Below are 19,489 nucleotides of genomic sequence, written 5' to 3' on the forward strand. Positions count from 1 at the left end.
ACAACTATAGTTGTAGAGACACATTGCAACAATAAAAACATATTGTTAAGTTAAATAGCAATACTGTCATCTTCATTAAAAAGTTATGAAAGGCCTCAAGGATGGGTCAACATTTAAGAGCCCATACTACTCTTGCAATGGATCCAAATTATATTTCCTGTCAGGTAGATCACAGCTACAAATTATTCTAGCTTCAGGGGACCCAAAGCTTCTAGACTCTGTGGGCACTCGCCTGTGCATGCACATATGCCCATGCAATACAGGATTGTTCTTTAAGTCATGAAATGATCTAGGCACAGTGGTATACACGTGTAGTCTCAGGGATACATTAAAGGCTGAGACAGGTTACAGAAGGACTGCTTGATCCCAAGAGGTTTCAGCCAGCTTATACAATCAATACAGGGGACAACCCCACTCTTACCCTAAGACAGGATCTCATCACATAGTCCATGCTGGCCTGAAACTTGTTATGTAGCTGAGGCTGGCCTTGAACTTCTTTCTGTTCCTGCTGCCTCCATCTCCTAAGGGTTGAGATTACAACAGTGCACCACCTCCCTCAGTTTATGTAGTACTGTGGAGTGAACCCTGGGCCTTGTGCACAGTGAGTAAGTACTCTATCACCTAAGCTATATCCCAAGATTTGCTCTAGACTTTTTCATGCTGAAGACTTTTATTAAGGCTCTGGGATTATACAATATTTGTTTATTCAATCATTTCCTTATTTGTCTGGCAAATAGAATATGCTTGTTAATGTGCTATATATTATGTTAGACATTGGAGATATATTGTGAATACAAGACATATGGCTGTTTCCTCCTCAAGGACTAGCTTTCATAGTACTTGAGGGGGGGTGCTATACAAGCTGCCAAAGTGAGAAAAACAATGAATAGTCCCTACCCAGAGGTGACATCTAGGAACCACAACAATGACTGCCACGGGAAGATGTTCCAAAAGGTGCAATTGTGGTGCTCATATCTTGGTGGTAAGCTGTTGCATGTAGTTCCTACTACCCGACTTTAAGCTCTGAGTGGACAGCACTACCAGCCCCTGCCCAGAGAGTATTGGATCCGCGGATGAAAAACACAGACACACACACAGCTCAATTTCAACCTGGCTTATTGGCTCAATTGTTGGGTGCTTTTAGTCTCCTGTGGGTAGCGTGCCCTTCCCAATACTCTTAGCTCAGCACTTCTTAATCTACCCTTAGCTTAGTGTCCCAGTTACCTTCTCCTTGTTCAACAACCCCAAACTACCCTTGCCTTAGTTGCATTTCTAATCTCCCACCTGGGGAAGCAGCCTATGGCCATTCCACCCACAAGGTTAAACTTTTCTCCCTCTGAAGTATGGAGAAATCCCTCTTCCTCTTCTTGGTTTCTTGGTGTGCCTGCAGGGAGCTGGAAGTCCTGCCTCTTTTGTTCCATCCAACAGTTGGTCCCTTGCATCTTTATTAATCAGTCAAGAACCAGTTGAGGAATAAGACCTTAGGATCAGAATCACCTCCTACAGCAAGCATTAGAAATATGACTGGGCTGGGTAGTGGTGACACTTGGGAGGCAGAGGTAGGCAGATTTCTGAGTTTGAGGCCAGCCTGGTCTACAGAATAGAATAGTTAGTGGAGTACCCAGCCCCGAGGGCTATAACTCCACATAGAAGCAATACAACCTCTGTACCCCAGGCTCAGGGACTATAGTGGTTTGCATCGGAATATCTCCCATAGACTCCTGTGTTTGAATGGTTGGCTCATAGGGAGTTGCACTATTAGGAGTGGGGGAGGCTTTTCTAGAGTAAGTATGGCCTTGTTGAAAGAAGTGTGTCACTGGGAGGGGTGGACTTTGAGGTTTCTTATGCTCAAGTTCTGCCCAATGTGGAAGCTAGTCTCCCTTTGCCACCTGCTAGATCAAGATGTAGGACTCTCAGCTCCTTCTCCAGCACCATGCCTGCCTGCCTGCTGCTGTCACAATTCTTACCATGATGATAATGGAGTGAATCTCTGAAACCGTAAGACAGCCCCAATTAAATGTTTTTCTGTATTAGAGTTGCCTTGGCCATGGTGTCTCTTCACAGTAATAGAAACCATAACTAAGACAGGAAACATGTCAGAAGAGGGAGTAGAGAAATTGTAGGACCCAGAGGACCAGTGAAATTATATCTCTTAGAAATGACAGGGAAGGGGCTGGAGAGATGGCTCGGCAGTTAAGAGCACTGACTTCTCTTCCAAAGGTCCTGAGTTCAAATCCCAGTAACCACATGGTGGCTCACAACTATCCATAATGAGATCTGATGCCTTCTTCTGGTGTGTCTGAAGACAGCTACAATGTATTTACATATAAATAATAAATAAATCTTAATTTAAAAAAAAGAAATGACAGGGAATCTACACCCATGATTCCTCAACAATATGTCAAACAATGACAACAGTAACAGACATATTAAATCGGAAGGGCGAAATCTCAAAGGACCCTATTCCTGGACGAAGAACTATAGTCAATGGAGAACTAGTCTTCCCCAGGAATGAGCCACTGTTTATATAATACCAATTGATAGGGCCTGAAATTGTGTACATACAATCAACAGACTCAGCTGGCTGTATTGATACACTTATGTATATGTATATATATATATGCAATAATAATAATCAAATAAAAAGGGGCTATGAATCTGAAAGGGAATGGAGGAGTGTGTGGGAGGACTTGAAGGAGGAAAGAAAAGGGGGAATGAGGTAATCAAAAATTTAAAAAGGACTCTCCCCAAAAGATCTTTGTCTTCTGACTTCATCTGTCAATTGGAGATAGACAGTAGGAGGATAATGCAACTGTAAATATACTGTTAAAATGGAGTAGGGGGTGGCATGACAGAACATGAGCTCTACTGTCAACTTTGCCTCACTACAAACAAACACAGGAGGCAAATACCTTATTTAGCTCATTCCGGCAATTCAAGTACAAGGTAGAAGTTGTCCTCTGATGAGCGCTTCAGATGGCAAAGAGAAAATCAACGGTGGGAGTAACTCGGCCTCTCATCACAGAGCAAGCAAAGTGTGGAGACGTATGGGATACAAGACAGCAACGCATTTTCTTTTAAGGGTGTACACCTTTGATCACCCAAAGGCTCTTCCTCTTAACCTTTGACAACCCCTCCCAGTACTGTTTCTGCGGGGAACCAGTCTTTTACATACAAGCCTTTGCAGGACAATCCAAAACATGACTAGGGTAAAAGCAGGGTTCTGTGAATTGGTTTTGTAATTTTCTTCAACTCAGCGATCTTTACTGTGAGGTACTGGTACTCATTCTTCAACGGATAAGCTCTTTTTTTTTTTTTTTTTTTTTTTTTTTTTGCTGGGAGTGACACATCGTGAGTTTTCAAACCCCAGTCTACTGGAGACCCATCTAAGTTCTCATAGGGGTCACACCATAATAAGATCTTTATATTGCATTGTATCTTCCTGTTATTGGCCGCCCAAAGATGCTACATGAAAGAAAACATTGTTCTTTACCTTCCCTTAGGGTTTCCAGTTGGTACTTTATAGATTCAGGAAGAAAGAGTATGTCTTCAGAGAGCAACTTGAGGATCCTAAATGTGATTTGAGTAGTTTCGAATGTCTGCTGTTTATACGGACTGAAATGTAAGGGGCAACTCCCAATCTCCGGTACAGCTATTTCACTGTGGGACTTTTCAGCCACCTTGAGCATGGAGACCACACCCTAGATACTTGGGGACACCTGGAAGGTGAGTAAATAATTCTTCCGAAGTCACTCAGAAGAACCTCAGCAGGAAAGCTATTATTCTGATTGCATTTTTATTTGGATGTGTTCTAAACTTTGGTTTGTTTCTGTTGTTTTTTTAAAAAATGTAAATCGCATTGGAATCAAATGACAAAACATCAAAAAAGGGTAACAAAAATGTAAATAGAAAATAAGACAATAAGTCTGTTGAGTATTTAAAAACATTTATTAAAAAAACTGTGTGTGTGAGTGTGTGTGTTGATGTAGGCCTGATGAAGGTATTGGATTCCTTTTACTAGAGTTACAGGTGGTTTGTGAGCCACGAAATGTGGGTGCTGAGAACTGGCTTTTGTGACCTAAGCAAGATCAGTGAGCACCTTAATCAGTGTGCTAGCTCTTCAGTACAATGACCTTTTTTTAAAAAAAGAAAAATCTTTTGTAGGAAAAAGGTTTAATTTTTACATTATACAAAAAAGCCCCATTATTCTACAAAAACTAAAATGACAGTCTATTTTGTAAAACGGAAGTTGTAAAAGTTAACACTTATGCTTAAAGTGCCAAAAATCAAATGTCAGCACTCTTATTCCTAAAAAAAAAAATCAAGGAAAAGAGGAAAGCCTAATGCGCAGGCACCAACATTTCTCAGACAACAGATTCTCAGCTATGGTTCATAACAAAGAAGAAACCTCTCCGAAGAAAATGATAACCCAAGAAATAAGTTTTCTTCACCCAGCTGCAAAGTTTACCAGACAAGTTAGACTCTCCTACTTCCTGGAGGAGCTGAACTTGATTGCTCTGGTTTTGCCCGTAATCCAGTACAGGCCTTTCAGTGCCTCTCAAAGCTGCTCTTTATCCTCGGTTCCCTTAGTTTAAAAGATTCCTCACCCTCTCTTTCCCTTTGCCCCTCCTCTTGCTTACTTGATCTCTTCCCCTCCCCCACTTCCTAATCAGTCCTCCCGTCTCCCCTTTTCTCAGACTGGCTGGCTTTCCCTCCACACTTCTTCCCTCCCTCCTCCTTCTCCTCCTCCTCCTCCTCCTCCTCCCGGGCTCTTTCTTTCCTCTCCAGTCCCCTCCCCCAGCATGCCTCCCGGCGTGCTTCCCTTCCCCCGGCCTCGCGGTCCCGCACCCTCCCCTCCCCCGCCTCCTGCCTTGTGACACATCCTGGGCCCTCCCGGAGGCCGTAGCGGCGGCGCGGCGGCATTGCTGGCCACCACCTCCTCCCTAGCCGCAGCCCAGCTCAACCCGCGGCCCGCCGCGCTGTCGCTGCAGTCATGGCTGCTGACGGGGTGGACGAACGTTCGCCTCTGCTGTCAGCATCCCATTCGGGAAATGTCACTCCCACAGCCCCGCCGTACTTGCAGGAAAGCAGCCCCAGAGGTAAGGCCGGCATAGACCTTTCTGCTTCTCGCAGAAACGTCTGGAAGGATGGAAGGATGAATGCCGGGGAGCTCTAGCGCGGAGGCGGAGGAGAGCTTCTCCCTTGGGCTGGGGGAAAAGGATGCCTTCCCAGGCTCTGCCTGCCTACCCGAAAGCCTGTCTGCAGGGCTTCGCTGCTGCTGCTTGTGGTGTGGAGTGTGTGCTTGAACACTTCCTTCCCAGCTTCAGGATCGGACATGAATTTTCCCAAGCTCCGAGCTGCTGTTTCCAAAGCAGCCCCTAAGTGCAGCTGGGCGGTGGTGCAGATCCTTCAGTCATTCACAAGTGCTTTCGGTTGCTGAAAAACACGGGGCACTGCTCACCCTGGCATCTGCCCTTGAGAGGACTTCAGCAGGAAACATCTTAGTCCCTTACACTCGGCCCCGGAGTGCAAGCAGGGAACTGCCTAACCAGAAGCAACAGAGTTTATCCCTAATATGTCCGAAATTCCTAAGCTACGGGCATTGCTGCCTGTAAGGAGTGTGTTTCATAGCTTCAGTGGTGAATGAAGAGCCTTCCGTTAGGAAGGAGGAATTTTTTAAATGCATGTCTGGGTGAGGTTGAAATTAACTTCTAAAAAGTTCCCCAAGTTTATACCGTATATATTTTTAGTTTTGTTTTTCAGTGTAGAATTAAAAAGGGATTTGGAGAAATGGTGTGGTGAAGGAGAAGTCTCTTTACCAAAGGATTCGATTTATTCAAGCACTGTCTTTGTTCAAAGTCTTTGGGAGTGTTTACTACGGTAGTCTGGAAGGCAAGCCTTACAGAGATCATTAAATATGGCACGTGCAAGCGTACCTTACTTCATCTTGCTCTTTTGGCTGGATGTGAATGAAGTTTAAAACCCAAGGAGGCCAAAGTTAATAGTGTTTTGGGAATATAAGCAGGTCACGTGTCTTGTAACACAACTTCTAAGTTCATGTCTGAAATGGGGCAGGGGGGGGCGCGGGGGGGGGCGGGAAACACTACAACAGGTTGAAGTTGTCTGGCATTTAACATTTCTTTTTAACATTTTATAACTTGAAAATCAACATTCTGGGTCTCAATCTATAAACAGAAGCAGAACAAAGGAAAACTGTGGTTAGCTGGGAGTAATTCAGAGTGATTGACAGCCTGAGAGGAAAGGGGCAAAGTCCAAGGGAACTGACACACAGAAAACGTACAAGTGACCCTTGTTGGCCAGAAGTCGGGGGATTTCCCTTACTGGCCATTTGATATTAATATTGTACTATCTAATCCTTAGTCACAGGTTCCTGAATGAGTGTTTCAGTTTTATTAATTTTTGTCTATGGAATAAAATTGATGATTTATTAAGGGACTGAGTTTGGACTGAAGTAATGGAAATACCTTTTCCTTATTTTAGTCAATCTGTGTTTAGGACAAACACACACACACACACACACATATATATATGTATATATATATATGGACCTGCATAGACTTCATTGTTCTCTATAGATTTCCTTAATTTGATCAGATTCCTCAAACTACAAAGAGAGTGGCATTTCCAATCAAGCACTGAAAAGAAGTCATTTTACTCTAAAGATCTCTTAACTTAAAGATCTTTTAACTCCTTTGGCCTAAGAGTACAATAATTTTTTTTTTGGAAACGATGGAGATATTTAAAACACTAATATATGGGATAACATCTATGAAGGAAGAAACGTAAATGAGAAGCAAAGTCATTTTTTTTAAGATTTATTTATTTATTATATGTAAGTACACTGTAGCTGTCTTCAGACACTCCAGAAGAGGGCGTCAGATCATGTTACAGATGGTTGTGAGCCACCATGTGGTTGCTGGGATTTGAACTTTGGACCTTCGGAAGAGCATTTGGGTGCTCTTACCCACTGAGCCATTTCACCAGCCCAAGCAAAGTCATTTTATTCGCATGATGACAGTATCTTTTCTTGATTACTAACAACTATTTGAGTAATACACACGTTCTAAATCTTGGACACTGTCCCATTCATTCATTCATTCATTCATTCATTCAGGAACTTTATGGGCCCTCACAGTATGTCACATGCTACACTTCTCTGAGTCAGGCTGACTAAAACTGGGCCTTTATGGAGCTCAGGTAGTGGAGAGAAAGAATAAATTCCAGAGTGATTCAGTTCAGATGCTTTTGTTTTGTTTTGTTTTGTTTTTGTTTTTTCCTCAGACAGGGTTTCTCTGTATAACCCTGGCTGTCCTAGAACTCACTGTGTAGACCAGGCTGGCCTTGAACTCAGAGATCTGCCTGCCTCTGCCTCTGGAGTTCTGGGATTAAAGGTATTCGACACTAATCTCTGGCAGTTCAGATTTTAAGACTTCTTTTATCATCAGATTCTGTTAATAGCTGCAAATAGTAAGCTTTTTAGTTGAAAACCAGTGACTAGAAATTGAATATACATTTTGGTGGGTAATTTTAGTTTACGATACCAACTATAATTATTCAAACTCTGTGTGTGTGTGTATTATACGTGTTTGTGTGTACAAGTGCTACAGGTCCACAATCATGTCTCTCTGTCATTTTCTAATTCAGTTTTTGAGACAGAGTCTCTCAGTCAACCTGGAGCTAATTGACTAAGCAATTCGAGATGACTATCAAAGCCCACAGGTCCTCCGGCCTCTTACTCCTCATGCCGGGGGTTCTAGTGTGCACCACCACACCCAGCTTTCTATGTGTGTTCTAGGGATCCAGACGTCAGTCCTCATGCTTCCGTAGTAAACACGTGATCAGCTTCACTGTCTTTATATCCTAATTACTCAGATGTTTAATAGGTTAAAAAGAGGGCGAGGAGGAGGAGGAAGAGGAAGAGGAGGAGGAGGCTTAACCACAACATTTTATAATCCATTGCTTTGTGCCACTCTTTTTAAAGATTTATTTTTTTATCTTATGTGTATGTGCCTGAGTGTGTGTGTGTGTGAGTGTGTGTGTGTGTGTGTGTGCAGCATGTGTGTGTGTGTGTATGTGCAGCATGTGTGTGCAGGTGGTCGAGGATGCTGGCAGAGAGCATTGGATTCCGTGGAACTGGAGTCCCATGTGGGTCCTCTACAAGAGAGGTATGTGCTCTTAACCACTGAGCCACCTCATCAGCTCCTTCTTTGCATCACTTTCTAAGGATCGTGAATTATCATTCCTATCTCTTGAGAAGAAATAGTGACTTTTGGGTTATTTCAGGGTAGGCTATTAATAATATAGTGGAGAACATTTAGCATTGGACATTAGGTTTTGCCCAAGAAGAATTCTATGCAGTCTTTTGTGATGGTTTGTATATGCTTGGGCCATGGAGTGGCACTGTTGAGAGGTGTGGCCTTGTTGGAGTAAGTGTGGACTTGTGGGTGTGGGCTTTAATACGCTTGTCTTAGCTGCCTGAAAGTTAGTATTCTGCTAGTAGTCTTTGGATGAAGGGGTAGAACTCTCAGCTCCTCCTGCACCATGTCTGCCTGAATGCTGCCGTGTTCTTGCCCTGATGATAATGGGACTGAGCCTCTGAACCTATAAGCGAGCCCCAATTAAATGTTGTCTTTTATAAGACTTGCATTGGTCATGGTGTCTGTTCACAGCAGTAAACCTTAACTAAGACATCCTTGAAACTATCCACCCGAGTTTCTGAGTAGAATGTGGGTGGTCCCCAATATCAATACTGGGTAGCTTCTCTCCTGACTACAATACTCTGGTATATAAGCCAGCTTGTGGCTCACAGTCATCTATTGGATGGAACACAGGGCCCCCAATGGAGGAGCTAGAGAAAGTACCCAAGGAGCTAAAGAGGTCTGCAACACTATAGGTGGAACAACAATATGAACTAATCAGTATCTCCAGAGCTTGTGTCTCTAGCTGCATATGTATCAGAAGATGGCCTAGTTGGCCATCAGTGGAAAGAGAGGCCCATTGGTCTTCCAAACTTTATATGCCCCAGTATAGGGGAACACCAAGGCCAAGAAGTGGGAGTGAGTGTATAGGGGAGCAGGGTTGGGGGAGTGTATAAGGGACTTTCGGGATAGCATTTGAAATGTAAATGAAGAAAATACCTAATAAAAACTGGAAAAAGAAAAAAAATAAGCCAGCTTATGTTAAGGCGTAGCAATTAAAAAAATAGATATTAGTTTCATTTGAAATGAAAGTAGGGGGAAAAGTACTATAAACTTGAATAGTTTGGATCGATTAAATGGTTCCCTTTGAGACAATATATGGCAGAACGATAGAACTTTTACATTTGCATCCCAGTTTGCTTCTCTTTTGATGTAATAAAACACTATGACCAAAAGCGATTTGTGAGGAAAGGGTTTATTCCAGCTTGGGAAGCCAGAGCAGGCGTTCAAGGTAGGAATCTGCAGGCAGGCTCTGAAGCAGAATTGGTGGAGGGGTGCTGCTCATTGGCTTGTTTCTCGTGGCTCGCTCAGCTTGCTTCCTTCTGCAGCCCAGAACCACCTGCCTAATGGCAGAACCACTGCCCACAGTGGGCTGATACTTCCCATGCCAATTATTAACTAGGAAAATGTTCCATAGGCATGCCCGCAGACCAGTCCTGGGGAGGCAATTCCTCAGCTGAGGTTCCCTCTGCCCAGGCAACCACATTTTGTGTCAAGTTGGCAAAAATTAATAGTTCACCTTACAAATTCTGTATAAATTATGTTTCGAATTCCAGGTTGTCTAAGTATTGACAATGGGAATGGGCTTATGTACTTGCATATCGTTCAGAAAGGGAGATACTATGTTATAAACAGAGAGACGGGTCTTCTAGGCTTGTTTCTTTCATTCATTCTTCAACCAATCCTGGCATTTTAGCCAAGCTCTGTGGTAGGAAAGGAAAAACAGACTAGGTTCCTTTTCTCTTATGATATAATAGGGACGAATTGCACAATCATCCACAGAAACACAAAATGCAAAGGGGACAAGGACCATATTTGCAACATGTTTAGTGCCTCGACCACATTCATTGATTTAACCTGGCTACGGGAGACAAGAAAGGCTTTCCTGAGCTGTGATTGGAATCTAAGGTGGAACAGGAGTTATCCAGATGGACGTTGTATGCAAAGCAAGTAGTATGAAACACACACACACACACCCAAAACAACCAAAAAAACCCACAGTATCCGAATGGGGAATGGTGAGGGATCAGGGGAGGAAATCCAATGTTGCTAAAGTAGAAATAGGGCAATGTAGGACAAGTGCTACAAAATGAGATTAGAGAGGTAGGTGTGGTTGATAGTCTCCATAGATTTCCTTGCCTCATAATAACTTTGTTTTCAGACATTCAAGTGTTATAGAGCCTCCGCCTTTCAATGAGGACTGACCCCATGACTTGGTTTAGACTCCAGAATAAGGTAGGAGATATGCTGAATGAGATTAGATGTTAATGAGAAGACATTATCGTTTTTGCTTTGGACATTATTGCACTTTGGAAAAAGTAACTTGTGTAAGAAATAGGATGACTGGACACAGTCATGCTTAGAGAAAGCCAAAACCAACCATTCAAAAAGCCCACAAAAAAAGAACAGTGTCTGACCAACCTTCAGACATGTCAATGTTTTGGATAACACTACACAGACAAGTCTTCAAATCACACTAACTAAAGCCAAACTGTTACTACGTCTACAGAAGAGATTGTAAGTAACAACATCCCAAACTGATGCTGAACAACTCACAGAATTGCTGTTTATGATACTATATTTTTGAGTGATTTGTTCTGCTGCACCAAGGGACCCTACAATGAATATGAGTTGATTTGAGAGCATTACAGGCCATATGAAGGGTATTTTCTTTAAACAAAAATAGTGTGTCAGATCTCTATTTTAAATCACTCTATAAAATAGATAAATTAGATGGTTGACCAGAGTATATAGGGATAACTGTCTTATTGAATGCAGTAATAATTCCAACAAATTTAATTTTGCTGTAACCAGGTTATATGTAGGGATAAAAGCCAAGAGATGAGGTTTAGGAGGGAGACTAAAGCTAAGCATCGAGGCATATACCTATAATTCCAGCTACTCAGGAGAACTGTAGTTTGGGGGCTAAGTCAATTTAACAAGATCCTGTCTCGAAAAACACATGCAACAATGAACAAAGGGATGGAGATCAAACCCAGTGGCAGACGATTTGAGTAGAAGAGAAAAGCCTCGGGCTTAGTTCCCAGCGCTGCCAAATCCAAAGCAAATCAAAGGGAAGATGGAACTGACCTTGTCGATGGACAGCTACTGGGAGTGCAAGGATGATGACGAGGATCTCCAAGAATTCTGCTTCTGCAACTCTATGACTTCTCTGACTGCACTAAAACAGAGAACACCAGAAAAGGAGCAAGTTTCCAAGAAGACAGATCCCAAACTTAGCTTTAGATATGAGGCACCTCATGTGCTTCTAAATATCCAAAAAAGAAATGACATGAATTGATTTACAGGATCTATGAGCCTAGAACTAAGGGGCCTGACTTGAAACCCAGAACGTGCTGTTCGTGTACTGGCCAGAGCTAAATACATGAGCATCGACTCAGAGCTCCTCAGGGCCACAGGAGTGTGCCAGGGCGTGTGCCATCCACCTGTGATGCACACTTCCATGAAGAAGAAGTGTCATGGTGGAAAAAAAAATCCATTTGCTTGAGTGTTTACTGCTTTAGTTGGCAGCATGCAAGGCCTAACAATGAGACATACTGAAGTTTCATGCAGTGGTCAACTTCATTTAGAGCATCAGGAAATTTATCCTCTGAGGGTTAAGAAGAATCACGTGAATCCTTTGTTCAACCACAAGGACAAGCCATATGTGGCATATGAATAACAACAGCTGAAGTAAACTCAGTCCTAGCCACTATACCTTGGAAGACGGGGCACAGTTCCAAGAACATTCAAATCCAAAGCACGTTCCAAGAATAATTCAGTGTTTTTTTTTTAAGAAACTGAGGTCACAAGACTCTTGTTTCTTGGAATTTTCTCACAAGCATGCAAAATGCCCCTTGCAGGACTCCATTTTGAACTATGTTCCAACATCTACCTCCTTTTTTACTTTTGCATTTATTTTTATTTATTCATTTTGTTTTTTCTAGATAAGATGTCTGTATATTCAGGCTGTTCTGGAAATCACTATATAGACCAGGTTGGCCTTGAACTCAGAGATCTGCCTGTCTCTGCCTTCCAAGTGCTGGGATTAAAGGCTTGTACTACCACTGCCCACACCTAACACCTTTTTTATTTTTATTTTTAAAGAATTATTTATTTTGTTTATATGAGTACACTGTCTCTGTCTTCAGACACACCAGAAGAAGGCATCGAATCCCATTACAGATGGTTTGTGAGCCACCATGTGGTTGCTGGGAATTGAATATAGGACCTCTGGAAGAGCAGTCTGTGCTCTTAACCGCTGAGCCATCTTTCTAGCTCTCCTTTTTATTTTTTAAATGCAGGATATCCAGAATGGTCTTGGTTTGAGATGTTGTACATAAATCTAGTTGTCATTTGATGCATTAGTAGCCTATACACAACAATGAAAGCATTGTGTGCAATACTCTGCCAACAAGAACAGAGATCCAAACTATGTCTATTAGTTATGTTACTGTATTGATCAGAAAAATCTAGAGAATATCTTGAAAAGAGACCCATGTGATTTTCAGTTCTAGTATCTTGTAGAATATATGTCCATATATAACCTTTAATAGGAAGACCAATGTTATGATGTCCTACACAAATGGGATGTGATTCAAATTCCAAGGTAAAGTTAAATCCAGTCCATTTCCAAGATGAATGGATGAGCCTATTATGGTCTCAAGGTCCACTCATAAACACAGCATAATCAATAAAGTAACTGCTCCTGCATTGCATAGGTCCCAACTTGGGCCCAGGTGGACAGACTCTACTTCTGATGATATGGTATCTGATATCTCTCTTTGCCCTTTTACTAGAAGTTCACTATCTTTTTGGTGACTTCCACTGTCTTCTTGCCTTCAGCCAGTGTCTTTGCTGGCCCAGTGCTGAAGGAGCTGAAGAGAAATCCATGTTTTAGTTGCTCCATCTGTATTGACGAATGCACGCCCCTTCCCAATTTTCTTCTGGAGAAGTAAAAATTGGGCAGGTTAATGCATCAGCATGAATATTTCCTTCTGAAATAAAACTAGGGTGTTTAGAGTGTGCACAAGTATGACTCTATTCCTGGAAATAATTGTATAACCTATGTTAAGGGGTGTTTAATTAACCATATTATATGAATCAAAACATCCAGACCCACTTGATGGGCTGGAGAATCTCCCTGCATACTTGAAGAACCAAGGTTGGTAATCTGTTGATAAGAAGAAATAATATAGATGGAAGGACTTATTCTTCACACACACACACACACACACACACACACACACACACACACACACACGTAAACTTTGTTTAAATGTTTGTTATTTGCCAAAGATTCGGAGACCCACTGGAAGTCACAAGAAATGTCCTGTCAGTCTATGATGCTGAAATGCATGTTCTTGATAAATATGAAAACTTGATTTTTATGTTATTATAATTCAATTACTTGAGTTAAGGGATATCTATCAATTATTTCTTAAGTCAAATTTTGTCTCACTGAGGCCACATTTTCATTAAGGATGAAGTATAGGGGCTGGAAAGATGGCTCAGTGGTTAAGAGCACTGACTGTCTTTACAGAGGTCCAGAGTTCAATTCTCAGCAACCACGTGGGGGCTCATAACCATCTGTAATGGGATCCTCTTCTGGTGTGGCTGGAGACAGCTACAGTGTACCCATATACATAAACTAAATAAAGAAAGAAGAAAAAAGAGAAAGTATATTTGCTTCTGGTACTCCAGTGGCATGCCAAGCCCTTCCTGTCAGAATCCTTTTCCTGTATTCCCTAAGCACTGGCCTTCAAGGTTCTTTTAGTTTGTTTTATAATTCTCACATTTCACTCAGTCCCCCCCCCCAGCATCTTTAAAATGTTAAATTAAGCTTCACCCCCCTCCTTTCAGCCTCCCTTTCAAAATTTTGAGTGCCTATTATGCTATTCATATGCTGAAGAACTTCCATTCATTTGAGCTGTGTACTCTAAGCCCTGTAATTTCAGAATAATAAGCAAGGAACAGCGTTGTTTCAGATGGGCTATCAGGAAAGGCATTTCAGAGGTAACAATCACAGAGTCCTGAAAAGTGAGTCAGAATCAGCCATCAAAATTTTAGAGCAAAGAAGAGATTTCTAGGCAAAGGGGTCAGGAAATATAATTCCTGCAGTTTTACAGCTGGGCATACCGCAGGTAAGAACATGGGGATTCCAAAAAACAAAACAAAAAAAAAGCCCAAACAAAAACAAACAAACAAACAAAAAAGGCCAGGGGTGGTGGTGCACGCCTTTAATCCCAGCATTTGGGAGGAAGAAGCAGGAGGATTTCTGAGTTCAAGGCCAGCCTGGTCTACAAAGTGAGTTCCAGGACAGCCAGGGCTACACAGAGAAACCCTGTCTTGAAAAACCAAAAGAAAAAAAAAAAAAAAAAAAAAAAAAGAACATGGGGATTTAGAGAATAGTTAGACGAGGCCATATGTGTGGACTGGTGGACTGAGAGAGCCCAAAAGGCTTGGCAGGTCACCAGCCAAAGACGAATTGCTTTAATGGTAATGAGCCATGGAGGGTTAGTAAACTTTACTTTTAAAAATTGTCCCACCGGGCGTGGTGGCGCATGCCTTTAATCCCAGCAGTTGGGAGGCAGAGGCAGGCGGATTTCTGAGTTCGAGGCCAGCCTGGTCTACAAAGTGAGTTCCAGAACAGCTAGGGCTATGCAGAGAAACCCTGTCTCCGGAAAAAAAAAATGTCCTGATTTGTATATGGAAAACAAACACGTAGAGAAGATGAGAAGAAACCAGTAAGATATAGCACTAATTAAGGGACTATGAGTTGTGGAATGATGTTCTGAACAGTGGTGGAGGTGTGGGAAGCACTGGAAATATGGAGATGTGGTTGAATTCAGTATCCATCTATCCATCCATCCATCCATCCATCCATGCTTGTGCTTGGAGATAGGGTCTCACTGAGGCTAGCTTGGGACTTGTGATTTCCCTGCCTCTGCCTCCACGCCTGTCTCAGGAGGTATCAAGCACAGAGCACTGGCAGTTGCTAATGGTAATTGGCCGATGGACAGGGGTGTGGCCGAAGAGACCTAGCATGGGCATTGCTCTATGAGAATAAGCATAAGATATGTGCAAGGTCTTGCACTTTCCCAAGACTTCAGGTGAGACTTCCAAGCATCATGGAGCGCAGTCCCTTTATAGCCTCAGAGCCATTCTTAATTGCTGTCAGGCGCTACCTGTTCCAGTTTAGAGCCTCGGTTTCTCACACCAGAAACAAGCAGTATGCAGTATGCTTTGGCGTTTATGCCATATGTTTTGTGGCCCAGTTGTTTTGTAAGGGATTTGAAGCACCTGAGCTATATCTTCACAGAATATCCTTCATTCAAAGTGCTTGGGATGGGAAGTGGTTTAATTAATTAGTTAATTAATTAGAAATTTACATAGGCTTCACAGGACTGAACATTCCTAATCTGAAAAGGTGAAATCTGAAATACTGTGTCATTCTAGTGTTCAGAAAGATTTGGATTTCAAAAGTTTGGAGGTTAGTTTTTTGAAATTAGAGATCCTCAAACTATTTCCTTTAAAAGAGGTACTTAATCTGTATTGCCTGTATTACCTCTCTTTACCTTTACTTCCAAAGTCCCACCTGGGATTAACTTCTAAATTTTAGAGTATCTTTATTGAAAAGACAATATGTGAGTGTTTTAGAACTATTGCGTATTTCTTCTTTTCCGCATTAGAAGTCTGACTAGCATGGGATGTGTCATCCATCTGCAGACCAGGTATGCATGTGCTATGTGACTGGTCAAAGAGTATTTATGCAAACATGGGTGTTTGGAGGCTTAAGCCCACCGTTACTTATAAGCATATGACAATAATGACTCTCAACATGAAAGGGAAAGTTTCATAAACTTATAGACATGTTATAATTCATGGTTATGAGATAGTGCGGGTGCTTTAAACGATGTTAAGTTATAGATCAGTAGTTCAGAAAGTTTCTATAAACATGTAGAAAATACTGCTTGAATAAAATATATTATCTATTATAAAGTAAGTGGTACAAATGCTACATGAGAATGAGAATATTTGATGTGAAGGACAGACATGGACGACTTTCATTGTCAACCTTTCCAAGGTCTTAGGAGAATCCTGCTTCAAATAGGAAGCATCACGGTGTCTCCTCCATGTTTTCCTTGCTGCCTCACACCAGTATCGCTTACTGGTCAGTTCTAGTCTTTTCCAGGTGGAGACTTACATTTTCCTTCCTACAGACAGACAAATGGGAAGGCAACTCTGGACCTATTGCAACTAAAACTCGCTGCACAGCAAAGTTCCCCTGGTTTGTGCAGTCTTTGCCAGGAAATACGTGTTCCCCGAACAGTGTGTGTCCAGTTTGTATTGCAGTATTTGTGTGTGTGTATGTGTGTGTGTGTGTGTGTGTGTGTGTGTGTGTGATCCTAGAGAGACATGGTTGGAGATTGGATCCCTCTCTTAACTCAGTATCCTCATCCTCCATGCATCCACCATGTCAATGAATGGGTGATGGAGTGAGGCACCCTGATGACGCTCACATCACTGCACAGTGGAGGTGTATGCCACAGGGAGCTGGAGGAGCATGAGAGCAAAAGGCAGTGTGATCCATGGAACATGTGGTCACATCTTTACTAGGAATGTTCACAGGGCACAGAAGGCACTCCAGGGGTGTCACTCCTACTGTCTGTAGAGAAGAAATGCCACTTTATTCACTTCATTTCTTTAGGAATCCTAACATTTGGAAATGAAATTTAGTTAATCCATTGGCTAAAAATGGGATTTTTTTTCACTAATAGTTTTCAGCACTTATTGTATGCCTATAAAATAAATATTGATCCTAAGGGTCTTGTTAGCTCTCATGTATTTAATTGATTTTGCTCAGATGTACAGTAACTACTTCAAATTCTAACAATTGATTTTAATCTAAAATTAGTTAATCATTGATCCATTTATAATTAATTAAAGGTAATATTTTATTTGTTTTTTTTTTTTTCTTTTTTCATTTTTTTTTTCAAGACAGGGTTTCTCTGTGTGGCCCTGGCTGTCCTGGAACTCACTCTGTAGACCAGGCTGGCCTCGAACTCAGAAATCCACCTGCCTCTGCCTCCCAAGTGCTGGAATTAAAGGTGTGTGCCACCTCTGCCCGGCTCAAGGTAATAATTTATAATTGGAAAGATGCAGAGCATAGTATGCTAGTTTACATATTTATACTGCCAAGTAGCATGAGATTTTAACAGAATGCCATACTGTTTGACATCTTTAAGCAATCCAAACATTATAAAGCCAGTTTGGTTGTTTGCTTTTCTCATGCATGTAGTTTATATCTCCCCTTCCCCTCCCCATATCATTTCTTGGTCTAACAGTCCTGGGATAAGTAGACTTTATTACTAGTGATTCATGAATACTTAAGGTGTATACATATACATATACATATACATATACATATACATATACATATACATATACATATACATATACATATACATATACATACATGGAAAGGACTGTCTTTCTCTTAGAAAATGCAGTTTGTGATCGTCAGTGAAATGTGATGAGTAAAAAGAGTAACAGAAGGGTCTGGAGAGATGGCTTGGTGGTCAAGAGCACTGACTGCTCTACCAGAGGTGCCGAGTTCAATTCCCAGCAACCACATTGTGGCTCACAACCATCTATAGTGGGATCTGATGCCCTCTTCTGGTGTGTGTCTGAAGACAGCAACAGTGTACTCACAGACATGAAGTAAATAAATCTTAAAAAAAAAAGGACCAGAAGAGTAATCCTTTCCACCTGTTTAGGCTCTAGGAGGTTTCCTTCCTTCCTTCCTTCCTTTGCCGTGGAAGCAATTATTTGATCTTCATAACAAGGGAGCAACATTGTAGTTTTTTTGAGACATGTAATTTGAAAGCAGTATTGTAAATGTCAATCTGAGAGGGGAGCCATTATAAATACTCAGTGTGATGCCACATAAAGCAATGCCCGAAAAAGTTGTATTCCTTGAAATAGCTATAAATGGAATAATTGTAAAAAGCAAAATTAAAAATACGCCATAAGCTATCACTTCTTGGGAGCAATAGCAGTGCCACAGGTGAACTGCACTATTCAGGTCAGGTGGAGCATGCCTTACAAGGAAGGCGAAGTTAGAGTAGCTGCCACTGTCATCTTGGAGTTGCTTATCGGCAGGTCATTAGGCATTTCTTACCAGGATCTCCAGTTATGTGGCTGTCCTTTGACACAGTCTAATGCATGAGATAGTGCAAGACAGTTGGTGATAGTTCGCAGAGAAATTTTATATTCATTGTTGGCTGAGAGGTAGGAACACTTGGTTTGTTGTTGCCTCGTGGTCTATCCTGGCTTCATGTAAGTTCCTGTATGGAGGCCTAACGGCACTGGGATGCAAACTGATAATGCTCTCAAGCTAATATTGCAGCCGTACATACAGTATGGCTGTTTTTCTAGAGGTGTTGATTGGAGGAAGGTGTAAGTGGTAAACTTTTATGGAAGTGTTGCAATATTAAAGGAACCAGTACTAGGTTGTGCAGCAAGGACTGTGCCCACAGCTTTTCCCTCCACTTGTAACCCTGATGTGTACTCTTTCACCATCAGAGTTTTCTTTGTAAAAAATAATTACCTTTCTGTTATCATACAAGATGATAGTCGTCCTTGTGGCATTGTTATACGTGTATAACCATCATGCTTTGCTCCTACTGCTTCCCACTGTCTTCAGTGATCCTACCTTCCCATGTGCTTTGATGCCACATGTGGGCCGTTAGCTTCTCTTGATCTCCTGTCTCCTCCATTTATATCCCTTCTATCTCTCTCATAGCCCTGTTTCCATTTCCATCTACATATGGATATATGCATAGATACATGCATAAATATACGTATACTTAAATTTAGATTCTGTAAATGAGAGAATATGACACTTGTCTTTCTGAATCTGGTTTATTTCACTCAACATAATGATCTCTAATACAGCCTATTATTCTGCAAATGTCATAATTCATAATTTAATTTTCTTTATGGCAGGATAAAATTTCATTTTGTACATGTCCATTTTCATTATGTATTCTTCTATTTCTGGATATCTAGGCTGATTCCACATTATATTCTGGATTCTGTGAACAGTTAAGCGGTAAACATGGATATCCAAGTACCACTATAGTACGTTGTACTGGCTAGTTTTGTGTCAACTCGACACAGCTGGAGTTATCACAGAGAAAGGAGCTTCAGTTGAGGAAATGCCTCCATGAGATCCAGCTGTAAGGTATTTTCTCAATTAGTGATCA

At 41.6% G+C, this 19,489-nt stretch overlaps 1 protein-coding gene across 1 annotated transcript in view; it reads left to right on the plus strand.

The window, feature by feature from the left end:
• Window positions 1–4,880: 4,880 nt before the first annotated feature.
• Window positions 4,881–19,489, plus strand: part of Pip4p2 (phosphatidylinositol-4,5-bisphosphate 4-phosphatase 2) — a 51,042-nt gene continuing 36,433 nt past the window's right edge. Inside the window, exon 1 of the mRNA NM_028264.4 lies at window positions 4,881–5,099. Coding sequence (NP_082540.1) covers window positions 4,994–5,099 — 106 coding nt within the window. The 5' untranslated portion in view covers window positions 4,881–4,993. The remainder of the gene's footprint in view (window positions 5,100–19,489) is intronic.

Source organism: Mus musculus, chromosome 4 (genome assembly GCF_000001635.26).
Source record: "Mus musculus strain C57BL/6J chromosome 4, GRCm38.p6 C57BL/6J".
Classification (NCBI taxonomy): Eukaryota; Metazoa; Chordata; class Mammalia; order Rodentia; family Muridae; genus Mus; species Mus musculus.